Source organism: Cyclopterus lumpus, chromosome 13 (assembly GCF_009769545.1).
Source record: "Cyclopterus lumpus isolate fCycLum1 chromosome 13, fCycLum1.pri, whole genome shotgun sequence".
Classification (NCBI taxonomy): Eukaryota; Metazoa; Chordata; class Actinopteri; order Perciformes; family Cyclopteridae; genus Cyclopterus; species Cyclopterus lumpus.
In genome coordinates this window covers 4,219,657-4,236,281 of record NC_046978.1, presented here as the reverse complement: position 1 = coordinate 4,236,281, position 16,625 = coordinate 4,219,657, and the positions used below count along the sequence as shown (strand labels likewise).

At 41.6% G+C, this 16,625-nt stretch overlaps 1 protein-coding gene across 1 annotated transcript in view; it reads left to right on the top strand.

Moving 5' to 3' along the window:
- The window catches only part of rsrc1 (arginine/serine-rich coiled-coil 1), a 106,011-nt gene that overhangs the window by 18,514 nt on the left and 70,872 nt on the right, over window positions 1–16,625 (top strand). The window contains exon 4 of the mRNA XM_034549092.1: window positions 1,033–1,257. Coding sequence (XP_034404983.1) covers window positions 1,033–1,257 — 225 coding nt within the window. The remainder of the gene's footprint in view (window positions 1–1,032; window positions 1,258–16,625) is intronic.

Sequence of the window (16,625 nt, the reverse complement as noted above, 5' to 3'; positions counted from 1 at the left end):
ATTGAAGCATGAGTTACACTTTCAATTCACTTTTTGTTGATGTTTAAATGATGTGTGTGTAACTGTGTGTGTGTTTGTGTCATAACTAACAAAGTTAATCTCCTGCTGTTAATCTTTTTGAGACCAGAGGGCCAGTGTCAGGATCAATACCGAGGACAGGCCTTCCTCTGAGCCCGCTTCTAATTGGCTCCATTTCTACTGTGTCTGTGTGTGTATGTGTGTGTGTGTGTGTGTCATGCTGTATGTGATTGTACATAACTGTATTATTAGGTCCATCCAATGAAGGATGGATTTGTTCACTCAAGGAAAATTTGATCCTTCTGAGTTTTATTTTAAGCTTTGTTCACCGATGAGAACGTTTTTATGTGTTGATGTGAAGTCACCGTCTCCAGAAAGTTGGTCTTGCATTGGGATGGGGTGTCATTTTCAGCTGATTTAACCGGCTTGCAAGTCTTTGTTAAATGTAGCACAAGTCTTTTGAACCAAAATCAAACATGATGAGAGCAAAAAACACTTATTTTCAGCAGATTAAGGCAGCGATAAAAAGGTATATGCTAAAATATATTCAGGAATAGAAGTTTGCAGTTTACTGAACACTTTTACTTAAGTTGGACGCTATCATCAGCTGATTCTTGTGTATTGTGACTATTTTACAATAAGTCATGAACTGAATCCCCTGCACTGCAATGCAGCCACAAGATGTGTTCTCCTCGGTGGGAACACACTCAATTGCTCCCTCTATTCCTATTTCCCTTTCCTATCACTGTTGCCGCACACATGGGAGGGATCAAAAGACATTCTGGTAAATACAGTCACCAATGAACTGTAAGTAGACAAGGCAGAAAGAGGATATCACTTTTATTTTCAAGACTTCAAACCGATTGGTCATATTTAACACTGCAATAGTATTTGAAGGCTCATTTGTGGGGGGGAAAACTACCAGCATTTTACTTATTTGTCGAGAAAAAAAAGGAGCAAAAATGATCTTTTATATCATCTGTGGTTCTATGTCTCGTCTTTAATCTTTTCCAGGTCTCATTCTCGCCACCGGCGGTCTCGCAGTAAGAGCGGCAGCCGCAGCCGACGAGGTACCCAAAGCCGCAAAAGAAGCAGCCGGAGGAGCCGAAGCCACAGCCGAGAGCGGGACCGGAGCCGGCGCAAGGGCCGCAACCGGGAGAGGGAGAAGGAGAAGGATAAAGGAAGAGACCGAGACAAGGACAGAGACGACAAGAGTAAGGACAAGGCAGTCAAAAAGGGGTATGTGAAAAATTACTTTTTACACGGAGGCACACATGGGCAGGTGGTCACGGACATACCAAACACAGCTCAATCTAAACTGGAGGAGCTGAATATGTTAGTCAGTATAATACAGACTTAAATATGGAGCTCAGTCTCAGACCCTCCATCTGTCTATCCATCACTTGATCCTTCCATCAATCAATCAATCCATCATTTCTAAAATGTTCTGCAATCAAGCTCCAGCCTACACTGGCCTTGTAATGTGATATAATTCCCTCTTGTAAGAAAAGACGTCAAGGGGAAATAAGGATAGATGGTAGGTAGGAGTGCTGCACAGGTTCAGTTTCAAGAGAATGTTTGGGTCACCAGATGATGTCTGATGACTTTAACTCCACTTTTCACCCAGCTGCAATAAGTCTAGAAACATAACAATATCATATGCATCTCTGATGTCTTTGGTGCTTATACCAAGAAAGAAAACAATAAACGAGTCCTTCTTATTGTGGTAAGGAATGTTGGCAAATGACATCTTCACTTGCAAGTGTATGTCTTCTAAAGGCTGTAATACTCACTAGAAACCGGTTTAGAGTAGTGGACCTTTAAACAGTGGTCCACTCGACTACAGGTGTAACTACTTTAGAGGCCCCTTGTCGCCTCGACCAAAATAGCACCCTCAATACCTCCCCAGTGCGGGGTGCTCTAATGTGATTTGAGGCCACTGTAATATGACTGGAACCCAGTTGTTGTCTGTCATATTGAATGGCACAGATGTGTGTATCAGACTATGGATCCCATGAGTGGTGCAGACCTGCTGCTGTGTTCAAACACATCATTTAAGAGACTTCAGCTTCCCAGGTGAACTGCATCAAAACTCATAGTGCAGTCTATGTTTGGCCTTTGTCAGTTAACAGATTATTTTACAATTACAATTAAGTGCACGGATTGAAAAGTGTTTATTCACATCCAAAGTGGCTCTCAGGTTTTTCAAACAAATGAAAACTTTGAATACTTTGCACATAAACTTGTCCGAGAGAAAACATTTTGAGGCAGTATTTATTTTGAGGGTTTTTATTGAATTGACTAACAGCAATATGCAGTAATTGCCAAATGTCAATTTAGGATTTTACAACTGTTTGATCCGACTGAAAATGATCTCCATTCCTCAGATGTATTCTTGATGCAACTGTGCAATCAGATGATGAAACTCATAACCGTGGCAACGGTCATAAGATAAAAATGCAGCACGTCTCAGAACTTTTTTAAAAAACTTGTGCACCACTGCCAAACTGTCACAGCATTTATTCTGGAAAATGTGTGTGTGCTGCATCTCATTAAGTTAAGTAAATGCTAATTATTGAGAAAAAGTATCTTTGACAGTGAATCTTAAATGAGATTTGTTCTAAAAGGAACTCATTTTCAAGTACTATGCACAGTTATGACTGAAGGAAACATTCACATGATTAGAAATAAGGGTTACACATTCACTTATTATTCAATCTATGGTTTCTTATTTATTTAGATTTACACAATTTGTAAATGTAAATTATCTTTACATAATGATTCATAGGTTTAGTACACACAAAAGATAGAACTGATGTGTTGATATTAATAATATATTTAGCACTTTCTTTCATTCTTATTGAGGCTTTATTGGTCATCAATGAAGACCTTGGGGCTCAAGATTTCTCCGTGTGCAAAGAACATGGAGATTTGCTTTTTAAAGGAAAAGTGCTCCATTTATTTGAAGCTATTACATATTGCCTTTCTTTAGATCTGTATCAGGAAAACAAATAAAGCTAACAGTGAAATGTGCGGCCAGCCGACTATATCTATTTTCTTATTAAGGCTTCAATATCCTTTAGCATCGATAGGAATCTCTTTCTTTATCTCTGACCCCGCTTTAGTGTGTGTGTGTGTGTGTGTGTGTGTGTGAATGCATTTCCACCTGTGGCAGCGTTAATATATTTCAAACTGTCCTAGCTGGCCTTCTAATTTACCAGTGGAGGTATGATGTGGAAATAATTTTGACTAAACCATGTGGCGCTGACCTGTGTTGAGTTGTAGTGGATTTTATACACATGTAAATAAGAGAGGTTATGTTTTAAATTAATACATAAAGAAAGTTATGATAAATAATTTGAGGAATATTCTGAGGAATGTATTATAAAGCATAAGAGAGGATCACTGTTTGTTGATGACAAATGTAATGATTAACTGTATGATGCATGAGAATGAATGATGTTTTATTGTTTGGACAATAGTTAAAAGGGATGCCGATTGAAACCTGAGATGAAGCTTTTATTCTGAAGGCAGGATAATAGGTTTTATTCTGAAGGGGAACACCTGTCCTTGACTGGAAGTGTGAGCTTTGACCCCGCCAGCTAATCTATTGGCTTAGCGAACGGAATGGCGGCATTCTTTGAAGTGGCCAATGGAACTAACCCTCAGGTGTGAACCTTATGTCTCATTCGCTGGTCAGCGTAGCATGCTGTGTCTCTGAAAGGTATTTGCATGAATATCCCCATTAACCAATGGAGCTTAGCTCAGCGAATGCACTGCGAATAAAACTAACTAATTGTGTAGTATCGGTGAGATGTTTCAGGAATATGTAAAACAAGGCGTTCTGCAGTATATCCTGTCGATGACAAGCCACTTCTTTTCTTTTCTATTCTTCTTCTTCTACTCTTAATGGTGATGGGGGTAGGGTCTTTATGTAAGCCCCTGATACACACACACACACACACACACACACACACACACATTTTGGTCTCTTACGGGGTTGCGCCAGACAGGTGCTCGAGGAGAAGTGCTCAGCCAGTAGACTGGAAGCGGAATCACGTGAGCGCGTCCTGGCCGGGACCATGTATGTACTTGACGATCCTTGTTTGTTATGATTAAATACTTTTGATTATATATCTCTGGCTTCGGAGCTTCTTCTTCCAAGCACCTGGCAGCTCGAGGTTCTCTGAACTTTTACACCTGCCATCATACCAGGTGACATATACAGTACATACAAAGAGATTTCCTTAATCATGGGTATTGAAGATGGTTACTTGGCTGTTTACTACATGCACCATGCTTTTTTGTTCAGGAAAAATGACTTCATTACCATTTATAGCATGAATACATGTTTTATTTTGGGTCAGAATACATTTTAAGGTTCTTGCTTCTGTAATTAACGTATTAGTTTGAGAAAGAAACACAGTGGGTTGTTGAGGTATACATTGTTGAAATGAATACTGTTTTAAAAAAAAAAAATGTTTTAAACATACCATACTTACATTCACTTTAACAGTGTTGGGTAATTACTAAACATGTGCTCTGCTCCAGTAAGTCAAAGTAATGTGACGTTTACATAAAAATACATTATATTGCGATGTGTGGTTGATTTTAGATTGATTCATATGTTGTGACATGATGAAAAAACATTTTCCACTTTTATTTTTACATTAAAAGTCAAATTAAAATGACATTGGTCTATCTGTGGACATTATGATGTCATCAATGTCCAGAAAGTGCCTGACATGGATGCTCCTGTTATTCCCCGGTGGCTCCCACATGAGTTTAGAGTTTCTTCAGCAGAAGAAAGGCATTATCGGTGAGATGTTTCAGGAATATGTAAAACAAGGCGTTCTGCAGTATATCCTGTCGATGACAAGCCACTTCTTTTCTTTTCTATTCTTCTTCTTCTACTCTTAATGGTGATGGGGGTAGGGTCTTTATGTAAGCCCCTGATACACATGCACACACGCACACACACACACGCACACACGCACACACACACACACACACGCACACACCAACCTCATTTACATCCAGGTTTCCTTGCTGGGTGGTAGGAGAGGAGTAAAGCAGTGCGATGTTGATGCGGGTGGGGAAGAAGCTCAGGAGCTTTATAGTGTCTGTCAGGATGAAAGAGGGGCCCCTCAGAGCGGCACCCTGACACCGACTCTGTGTGTGTGCGCGCTTGTGTGTGGTGTTGTCGTCATTAAACATTTAACACTCCTCTAGTATGACAGCAGGCAACTTGGTGCTCCAGCGGCATGTTTTCATGCAAAATTTATTGAAAAAGACGAGCTGTTGTTAAGAGATCTTGTTGCCTTTCACTAGTGGCAAAGGCTAAGTGGGTGATTGTAGGGGGATGTGTGTGTGTGTGTGTGTGTGTGTGTTTACCCAGACTAGTGTACAGGGTCAGAAGGTCAGCTTTGCTCTGTGTAATCCGCTGGCTTCGTATTTACAGAGAGAACATAAGGGGTCAATTTAAGAATTTAAATTAGCACTAAAACTGTTTGTTTGTGTTTGTCTTTGATATATGTATTAACAGGAAGTCTTACTTGTGTATTGTGCATATTGTTTATTTATTTAAGTGGATCCCACCCTTATCAGATGTGCACAAGTTCATCAGCACTAACTAGCAAGAAAGTAACACCATTTATTCATTAGTTCTAGGGATCTATATTTATTTCTCTGCTAGCTAGTTTTCATTCACTCTTCATTGCACTCACGCATGTTGGTGGGACACTGAGGCATTGTGGCAATTAATTGGTTGTTGTGTTAATACATTTAATAAAGATCAGCTTCTCATCAATTTATAATCCTATTTGTTTATTTTCCTCCAAAACACAAATATGTTGATTTACAAAAAATATTGACCTAATTATGATATTTCTTTTAATTAGCTGAGCCACTCAACATCTCCTGGGTCCCTGTGGGATTCATTGAAATATAATGTACAACACATTTATCTCTCCTCAAAAACATATAGAATGACTGAACACACACACACACACACACACACACACACACACACACACACACACACACACACACACACACACACACACACACACACACACACACACACACACACACACACACACACCATAGCTTTAATCTGCACTCAAGTGGACCTGGTACTTTTTTCTTTTTTTTCTAGCTCTGCGTGGCTCGAGTCAGGTCAGGTTTCATTTGATGAAAGTTATTACCTCCGCCTAGGAGGTTATGTTTATGGAAAAACTACTGGCCCGATTTTCATGTAACTTGTTAGAAGGGTGTAGCATGAAATTTAATTCTGGAGCAGATTCAAATCACAGGGCAGATACAAGATGGTCCATGTGACCTTGACAAAGATTGGGGCTCTTTGAGTGCCCTTCTAGCTTGTAGGGCGGAACAATCGGTGTGTTGTGTTGACAAGTGCACACCGGCCCCCAGACAGACAATGACAGAAGTATTGAATGTAACGGCATTCTTCACCTGATGTTCAGACTCAACACCCGCCTGTAATTAACAAGCAGGAATCAGTTATCAGACAGCGGTTTCTCCACAGAAAGTGAGAGGTTTTAAAGAATAGTATTGGATTGCATGTTAGTGTTTTTAAAGGTTTGTGCATAATTAAGCTGCAGAGATTGAGACTTTGATCAAGCTTTAAGGAATTTGGTTATGGATCGAAGAAAAGTCTGTTTTTTGGGGGCACTCATGATTCACTCAAACTCGCAATCCTTTTCCTTCCATTTCCATGTCCGTCACGCTCCTCAAAGTCTACTCCTTCGTCAAAGAATTTGTCTGCTTTCAAGAGACGTCTTCACCCTTTCCATTTGGCAGTGTCAACCTCTTTGCTTTCCTCTGTAACGGATCACCAAGGTAGTGGAAGACCGTGGACTGGCTTCCTTACTCCACGTCCTCAATCTGAGAGGTCTGTCCAATTAGGCTGAACTCCTTGACTGTGCTGGGTCACGGAAGGTCCATTTGACTCAATTTCATGTCATTTGAGTGTGAACTGGGCGGAGGCTGGGCAGCGGAGGCACAGAGGGCAGTGTGGAGACCTCTGATGGCATCAGACAGCCGTCGTTTCCCTGTGCATGTAAAACTGCAGTTGGTATAATGAGCTTAGGGTTGAAACATGAAATGACTACGTTTCATTAAAGCCTTTTTTGATGTCTTTGTCTATGAAAGAATCATTTGGGAGTTTTTCTCTGCTAGCGAGAGCAACAGTTCACACTTGTAAAATAGTTCATTTTTTAAAATAAAGCATGTTTTCGTGACACTTTTGTCCATAGAGCCGTCCCCACCAACCCGCCCAATCTCAGCTCTCTCTGTGAATGTGATTGTTTAGTAATTCCTCTCATTACTGTGTTTTCCCCTGACAAGCTAAACGGAGCCCAACCTCACCACACGGGGCCCCGGCCGGACCCGTAGGCCTCAGTTTGGCTAGCTTTGCTCCATCGCTCAGCCTTAACCTCTGGAAGCCTAGCGGCTGTGCGGAAAAGAGAAAATAAAACAAGACCCTAGACAGAAGCGCACACATTCACACTCACTGCTGTTGATTTTCGCTACCTCCTTGCCTCACTCGGAGGAAATGATTGTCTGCTTCTTTGCCTCTGTTGAACATCTATCAGCTCATTAGTGTTGATAATACACAGAGAAAGTAAGTGTGTTTGTGTGTGTGTTTGCGCATATGTAGCCCCTGCCTGCGGCATCCTCTCAGCCTGTTGGGAGTGTGTGTATGGGTGGTGTGGATGGGACCACTGGCTGCTTGTGTGTGTGTGTGTGTGTGTTTGTGTGTCTGTCTGCACTTTTGCAGGACTTTAGGCTGTGTCTGGCTCTGGGAGCTGGTCTGTGGAGGTAAGAGAGACTTCAAACACCGTCTTCGGAAGGTTAGGATACACTCACATTGACTTAAATCAATGAGCTGTAAGTGTGTGTATTATTTGTGTGTGTGTCAAGGGGGGTAGCCTAGTGGCCAGGAGCAAGACAAGACATGGGTGAAGCTGAAGAGGAGTGGGTGTGCATGTGTTTGGGTGGGGGCTGGGTGGTTGGATGAGGCTGGGCGAGATGGGAGTGATGCCTACATGCGAATGGTGGACAAGCGCGCGCTTACACACACACACACACACACACACACACACACACACACACACACACACACACACACACATACACACACACACATACATACACACACACACACAGGTCCCAATAGACAAACACATGCGCACACAGAGCGGTGCAGCTGTAGTTTTTCTTGGCCCATGGCTGTATGTAGTCATTAGCTGCTTCTTTCCACACAGATAATGAGCATAGATTGGATAGGAAACAGCCTGGCCATCTTCATGAGATGGACATTTATTTTCACACACAAACACGTAGAAGAATATCTTGTTAAGACCTATACAGTGATGCAGGACAAACTTCATTTTGTATTGGTCTTTAGGGCATAAGGGGGTAAACAATATAAGAACTATAATGTTAAAGAATGCCTATCTAACTTCGACCCCTAGACCACACATTTTTCATCAATGTTTAAGAAATCTTTTTTTCAGTATTCAATCAAGTAGCTTGTTGTTACTTCCCAGTCTGTCGACGCGACTTCTAATGGCTCTTCAACGGCAAATATAACTAAAATCTGATGATCATGTTGCTGTGGCGATGGTACATACGATCAATTGACCCTCACACCTACAACAAATTAGACCATTATTTATTTATGAAAAATAATATGTGAATTAAAAAACTTTCAATCAAGCAACATTTTCCTCCTGACAAATGTATCCTAATTAAACCCTGAACAATGACGGGCATAATCTGACACACAATCCAGACTATAATCTATTATAGTTAGATTAAAGGTACCCACTGTTCAAGGTTTGTTACAATTATATAAATGGCATATACTATATAGATTATATTTAATTCAGATAATGCAGTCACTAATTTACAGTAAGAGAGAGAGAGAGAGAGAGAGAGAGAGAGAGAGAGAGAGAGAGAGAGAGAGAGAGAGAGAGAGAGAGAGAGAGAGAGAGAGAGAGAGAGAGAGAGAGAGAGAGAGAGAGAGAGAGAGAGAGAGAGAGAGAGAGAGAGAGAGAGAGAGAGAGAGAGAGAGAGAGAGAGAGAGAGAGAGAGAGAGAGAGAGAGAGAGAGAGAGAGAGAGAGAGAGAGAGACTTTTAATCGCAGGAGAGACACACTGAGCTAGCGATAGAGAGCTGTGACAATCCACATAGTGCGCCCTGTAATATGTTTAACCATTTAGTGAGTTGTGAGAGGAGTATGCAAACACTGACACACATAAAAAAACAACAAAAAAAAACACTAGACACCTTGCAGGTTTTAGCGGAACACAGGACAGTCTGCCTCCTTAACTGGGTAGCGTTTCTGTTGTGTGTGTGTGTGTGTTAGAGACCTGCTGTAGGCACTGAGAGGAGCCAGGCCTGGAGCGCGATGACAGAGACCAGACCCGGCCAAATAGAAGATCCCCCCCCCAATCCAATTACCCTGTTCCTCTCTTTTATTTTCCCCTCTCCACTCCTCTTTTTACGGCCCTGTCTTAGCAGGAGCAGCAGCTTGTGATGGCAGTCCTGGCTGCTGTTGAAGTGGCTGGCTGCTCAGCTTTATGGATCAGAGGAGGATGCAGGCAGGATTATAAGCAGCAGGTTATGAGCAGCAAACATGACAGGCCAGCTCCGATTTAGGAGGGTTATGTAAATGTGCTTGTCGACAAAATATGTTTTTCTGCCCTCAGTATTTTCTCTCTCTCTCTCTCTTTTTCGCGGTGTAAAAGCCAGATCGTTTTGGTTGGAGTAATCGGAGTGGAGCTAAAAGAGAAGATTATTATGGGGAACGATGTGTACACGCCGTAAATGTTTAATTTTCTCTGGTATCCAGTACTTATTCATCTGCACCATGGGCAAGGGGAGGTGTAGACTGAAGTCTTTATGAGATTGAGAATACATTATATAGAGAGATGTGCTTTTTAGTCGGAGAGAGCAGACAAAGTAACACAGCGAGAGAAAGATCGAGTACAGGAGAGTTTTCAGATAGCAGAGAGTACCTTTCGTCATGACCTCTGCTGCTCCGAGACAGACATACAGCTCTGCAGGTCTTGCCTAATGGCATTGATCATTACAAGAATACCTCCTTCAGACCGGGTAAACGGCGCTCCAGACACACAGTTAAGTACCAAGACTCAGCTGTGGAAGTAAATATGGCCTGAAAGGAGCATATAACAATCAATCTCAGTGGAGCTTTCAGATCAGCAGCCATCTTTCTTTTCAGTTTTTTTTTTCACACAGAAATGAAACAACGTAGTTATGAGTGCAGTTACCAATCATACAAGCGCATGTATGATTGGTTGTGACGACTGAGGGAGGGGAGTAGTTATTTGTGTCACAGAAACGCAGCTCATATTGATCATTAAGTAGCCAAGTTATGAAGCCCCCCTCTCCTCCTCCCCTCCTCCCCCATTTGAGCCTGCCACTTTTTCAAGTTTAGATCTCAGGGCCAATGTTTAATTCATTTGTACTAATGTCTTGCTCACTCTCGCTCTCCTTCACTCATGTGCTCTGTCTCCCCAGCCGAGCCCCTGCAGTCCTCTAATAGTTATTTTACCTTATGTCTCACTCACTTGCACACACACTTCACACTGATGACTCTTTCTTCTTCCATTTTTGTTTTACATGATTTGACAGCTGTGTTTGGGGTTAGCCAATATGGTTAAAATCATTCAAAGAACATTAAAAGGGATATTTTAAGGTATTGACGGGTCACAATATGGCAAATGTGTTTTTACAAGAAACCTTTGTTTGGGAATATATTAAAGAATCCTTTAAAACACAGTCAACACATCACCGTACACTCATTCATTTAGTTTCTGGAAACTTTTCTCTTCCTCTGCTCCTATGCACCTTTCTCACTTTACAGGTTTTCATACATTGTTCATTCCTCTATATATAGTACTATCATTAAACTTTTTTTTTTACTCCTTTTATTGTACCCCTGCCTCCCTGTTTCTGCCTCTTTCTATGCCCTCATTGACAGCATGGAAAGTATGTACAGTTGTGTATAAATACTTTGGTTGCTGCTGTCTAATCTTCAGTGAAAATATTTCCACATACACATTCATCAATGCAGACGGACTGGAAGCCGTTAGCTCTGAGCTCTATGTGGAATAGAGTATTTCAGAAAATCATAGCAAATCATCAAACACATGAATCAAAAGGAATAATGCTGTTGGACCCAATGTTACGGCACGCCCATTTGTGCAGGTAAACATACACCACAGTTAAGTTGAGTAGGGAAGGGTATCATTTTTAAATTTAGTATACCATTACCGATACCATACGTTTTTTGAACAAAGCTAAAGTTCTCAAGGGTCCAAACATAAAAAGGCAAACAAGAAATGTGCCTAATAAATTGGTCTTAAATTTATATCAGCACTTGTTTCATCAAAGTAAACAAGATTATAAATCTGACCAGACATTCAGTACCAAAACATGTTGAGGTTTGACACCCACACAAAGTGTTGAATTGAATGAAAGTAAATTCAGGTTGTCAGAGTAAGATTTAGTTACCTGCATGTGAGCAGTAGTGAGGAAGATACCGATATCGATATCGGGCTGATATTCACTCAAATAGATGGATCGGGAATCGATGACAGTGGGGCCGAGTTGCTGGTATACGATTTATTCTTTTTATTTTTGTTAATAAATAACAATGTTACATGTTATTTTACTACGTAAGGAAAGCAAGTCAAGCCTTATTTTTCCTTAAACATAAAGTAATCATCCCATTCTCTTCCGCAGTGGGGCGTACAGCTTATTAATTAAACACTGGCATCTAAGCGCTTCTTTGTATCGGCCGACAGCCAAAGCCCAGGTGTTGCTGTCGTGCCTGATAAAGTGGGATCGGAGCATCCCTTGCTGTAGCAACGACTCTGCCCTCCGCATCTGTATGTGCATGCAAGTCCGGGCTGTGCTTGTTCGTCTATCTGCATTAGTGTGAGACTTGGGTGAACTTTTCTTTGTACCACTTTTCCTTGAAGTCTAAAGCCACACACCCACACACACTCACACACACCACCTCACACACTCTCACACACTCTCACACACACCCTCTCCCACTCCTGACATCTCTCCCTGTAGGCCAGACCGCAGAGCGCTTGGGGCCATGTTGTTTTGTCTTCTGACGGACAGACAGATAGACAGAGAAAAGAGAGACTTACCCTGGCCAGTGATTACGCCAGTTTGACACCACAGACATGGGGGGAGGGTGGGGAGTGAAAAAGGCACCGTAGAAAACGGTGTGGAGATGATATGAATAACAATGTACGCGGTGTGTCTCCCTGGACCCTGATAACCTGCAGACCAGAGCCCCGTTCCTGTGACAGGCTGGCCTTTGTGGCCACTTTATCCCGCCTGTACACTTGTAAGGTAGAGCCGGGATAATCGCGCCTAATCTAATTAAGGCTAAAGAGGGCCATGACTGAGGCTGGCCAGAAGCAGACTGGGCACACTCACACACACATCAACAAACACAGCTCAGCAGTAAAATCCTGTTTGCATCAGAAAAATAAGGTTGTCATATTGATTATGCAAATAAGGGACTAACCGGGGCTAACTGCCTCTCGGCCAGCCGGTTACAGCTGACACACACTAAAGAGAGGAAGAAAGGATTAGGACACATTCAGCTTGCTTTTTTCTTTCTACTGTTTTGCTTGTCTTGTTTTAGGTTGAGAAAAGCCTTGTTACCCGTTGTGTATATGGAGGTTTCTTTTGGAAAAGGAAGACTTCTAAAATTAGTTTTTTATATTTAAAAGTTACTATAAACATGACGAGTATGACCTACAACTACTCCCAGGTCCCTTTGTAACAACTTATATTGCTCGGAAAAGCGCATGATTTAATAACTTTGAGGTTTTGTGACATCCCCGCGACCCTAATGAGGATAAGCGGTATTGAAAATGGATGGATGGATGGATGGTTTTGTGACATCATGGTGAGTAGTAATTTGAAACACGGCTCTGACGGCATTGACGCAACTAAAAACAAGCAAACTGACAAATATACAGGGACAACTTCATATATTCAGTAAAAAAATTTGATGTGAGGAAACACACCGACTACGATAAATATACTTTTCTCAGTGTCTTCAAATGTCTTGTTTTGCCCCACCAACCCAGAACTCAAAGGCATTTAAATTATATTCATATACAAGACAGAAAAACAATAAATCCTTAGGTTGGGTTGGACAAACAAATATTTGGTATTTTTGTCTGATTGAAAGACTTTTTAAACAATTATTACAATTAGGTACAGTTAATTATATGGACCTGTTGCGGATACTTGCTATTATTAAACTTACTATGTAGGTGTGTGTGGGCACAAATATGCCTGTATATTTGTACACACTTGTCTTCAGGTGTGTGTGTGTGTGTGTGTGTGTGTGTGTGTGTGTGTGTGTGTGTGTGTGTGTTGTGTTGTGTGTGTGCAGCCAGCCGGCAGCCAGATTGCTATTTCCCCTCTTTGCCCCTATAGAAAGGCCTGGGTATTCTCTGGATGAGGGTGTGATGTACAATTGAAGGGCAGGATTGAAACTGATTACCTTGTTAACTCCTGGCACCCACTGGCAGCTTGAAATAGACCTGAGCGCCAGGGCCTGATTTGCAAATGAATTACCTCTCGCCTGGCCCTCCCCTTCCATTCCCCCGTTTTCCTCCCTCTCCCCTGTTCTGTATTTTTTTTTTTTTGTCCATTCTGTGCCAGGATCATCTTTTTATATTGTGCCATGACAGATGCTGTGTCGGGCTGCCATTGTTCCCCATCAGTTTTTCTGGGGCCACGAGGAGAGCCAAAAGATTTCCACATGTGATTTTAACACAAGCGTCCCCCCTGCCGTACAGCCCGGTGCTTTATTCTTTGTGTACCAGTACTGAAATCCATAGAGTTTTAGAGCAGGCAGAGATGTTGGGGAGTGTCATTGTTTCCGTCTCAATAACGGAGAGGTATTTTTCTGATTAGGAACGGTTCTAATTGGGAGGTATGAAAAGAACTACCGGCTATTGAAGAAACCGCAGGGAAATTGATTGCTCTCCATGTCTCTCTGTCTTTGTCCCACTCTTCCTCTATGTAACACACGGAAAATAAGTCAATTTACTTTCAAACTTGGCCCCAGCATTCAATTCTCTTCAGCAGCGAGTTGGTTTGTGTGGGCGAGGAAGAGGGACAGTCTGCAGGGGCACACACTCGGTCTATGGTGCTGCGCGTGTGCTTGAATACGTGTGTGAACCGATCTGGGTGACGGTTATGTCGGCTGTCTCAAAATGACTTGAAGGGGGTTCCTCAACCATGACCTGCTGATGCATGATTTGTTTATTTAATAGCAAAATAAATAAATGTTCAAGCACAGGGGCCCTTCTGCCTAAAGTAGGCTCGGAGGTTTTATCTTTCATATCCCAAATTTGACAGAAAACATATTTTGATAACCAGGTTTAATATAAGATTCAGATTGGTATGTGAAAGCTTTGCTCATTTTGCAATAATATTTTTTAATTAAGCGAACCTTAAACTCCCCAAATTATTTAATTGTGAACAAAAACTTGTCAGTACTCTCTGGTGACACATTATGTAATGTGGAACTGTTTCTAAATTACCATAAACCTAGTTTTTATCAGCCAACATATACAGCGATACCGATATATCTGCAATAGGCTAATACCGGCTGCTATATTGGCCTGGCAGATTTAGATTTAAAATAGAAGACACTAATAAACTATTTAGGAGAGAAAGTCCACAGTTCACATAAAAACTGTTTGATCTGTAACACTGACTCATCTCCATAATTGGACCCTTCTGCCCGTCCCTTTTTTTGATCAATTATGCTAATAATGTCCACATCGTTTCAACAGTGGTGTTGAAGGTGGCACAAAATGAAATGAGTCAACTTGTCTGTAAAGGATAAACAAATGCTTTTTGGTTTGGAGGCACTGCTTTAACTGTAGTTCTGTCAAATATGTACCCCACGTGCAGAATGAAAAAACACCTGTTTCTTAACAAAGATGAAAATGTTTAGTGATTCAAATCTCGCAACTTTTCAAGAAATGTATTCCGCTCCACAAGTGTTTCAAGCTCTCTCTCTCTCTCTTTCTTTCTTTTGAGCGGGGTCCATGACCAGGTGTCAGATATGGGCCACATATGAACAGGTGTGTGTGTGTTTATCACAGAGAGCAGAAAGGCCAGCCATAAATCAGCTTCTTCCTTTCTTCTTCCTCCTTTTCTGACTTTTTTTTTATTGACTGCACTTAACCCTCCCTTCAGAGAAACATAAAGTGCTGAATTTGTTAGCCCCTTTTTTAATGGACTGCTTTTCTCCACCATTTTGGGATTATGCTAAAGTAAAGCCCCCTCCATTGGGAAAGGGGGTGGGGGTTGTATGCGTGCATGTGTGTGTGTGTGCGCATGCCGAATTACATAGAAAGCATAGAAGCATAAGTCTGTGTTTTGTTCCCTCTCGTGTGTTCTGCATGGAAGAGTGACAGCTCCTGACTTACCCTTGCATTATCCCTTCCTGAGAGTTTGGTGTGCCCCCCCCCCCCCCCCAGCCCTCCTCTTAGCTGTATAAAACCCTGAGAGGTAGCTCTGATAGTACACACAGAAGAATACAATTTCAATTTCAATTGGCAGCCCTGTTAAAAAGGAGCTATGGAGATGGCAATCAGGCCTGGGGGAAAGCTGAGCTCCCTGTATCTGTGTGTTTGTGTGTGCGTGTGTGAGAGAGTGTGTCCCCTGACTGCTTACTATCAAGCTTTTGCCTTCTATTAGTTAAACAGGCAGATGTCACTGATGTGGACTGTGTATTAGTGCATTGTGTGTTTTATGTATGTGTGTGTGTGAGTGTCCCCATCACATTGACTCTTTAATAAATATGCCTGCCATTCTATCAGCAGTCAAACAACATATGAATGCTCAATGACACGCTTGACAAGGCATGCAACTGTGGCAAATGGGGTGCGCGCACACACACACACACACACACACACACACACACACACACACACACACACACACACACACACACACACACAATCTTTTGAGTGATGTCTTCTTCATAGCGTTACAGTGTCCTGTCTTCCTTTTGCTCACTATCTCTGACTGATATCAGGCTGAGAGGCTGCTGTAAGCCAAAATGTTATTTCTGCAGCTCAGGTTTGTAACAAAAAGAAATAGGTCCACTTAAAAAGAAACAGAGTGGTGCTTACAACGTGGTCATATGTTTGTATTCTTTCCCCAATAAAAAGTTATATGTGGTCCAACACAGCTTTATTCTAATCTGGACCCATACTTATTGAAATGTAACGACAATATCACAGCTGTTTTGAATGATAATGATTTCCGCATTTGCATTCACGTGATAATAACAACAAATAATTCAACTTTTAGCTATTTTGCTAATCTGTTTAGTGGATTATGTCATATATTTGCAGCAGTTATGCCAACCATTCCCTACGATGAATAAAGTTTGTTTCAAGTGTCAGACAAATTGAGCAATTGTTGCCATCATCAGATGAATCACTTATGATTAATAATAATAATAATGATTAGTAGCAGCTCTTAATGAG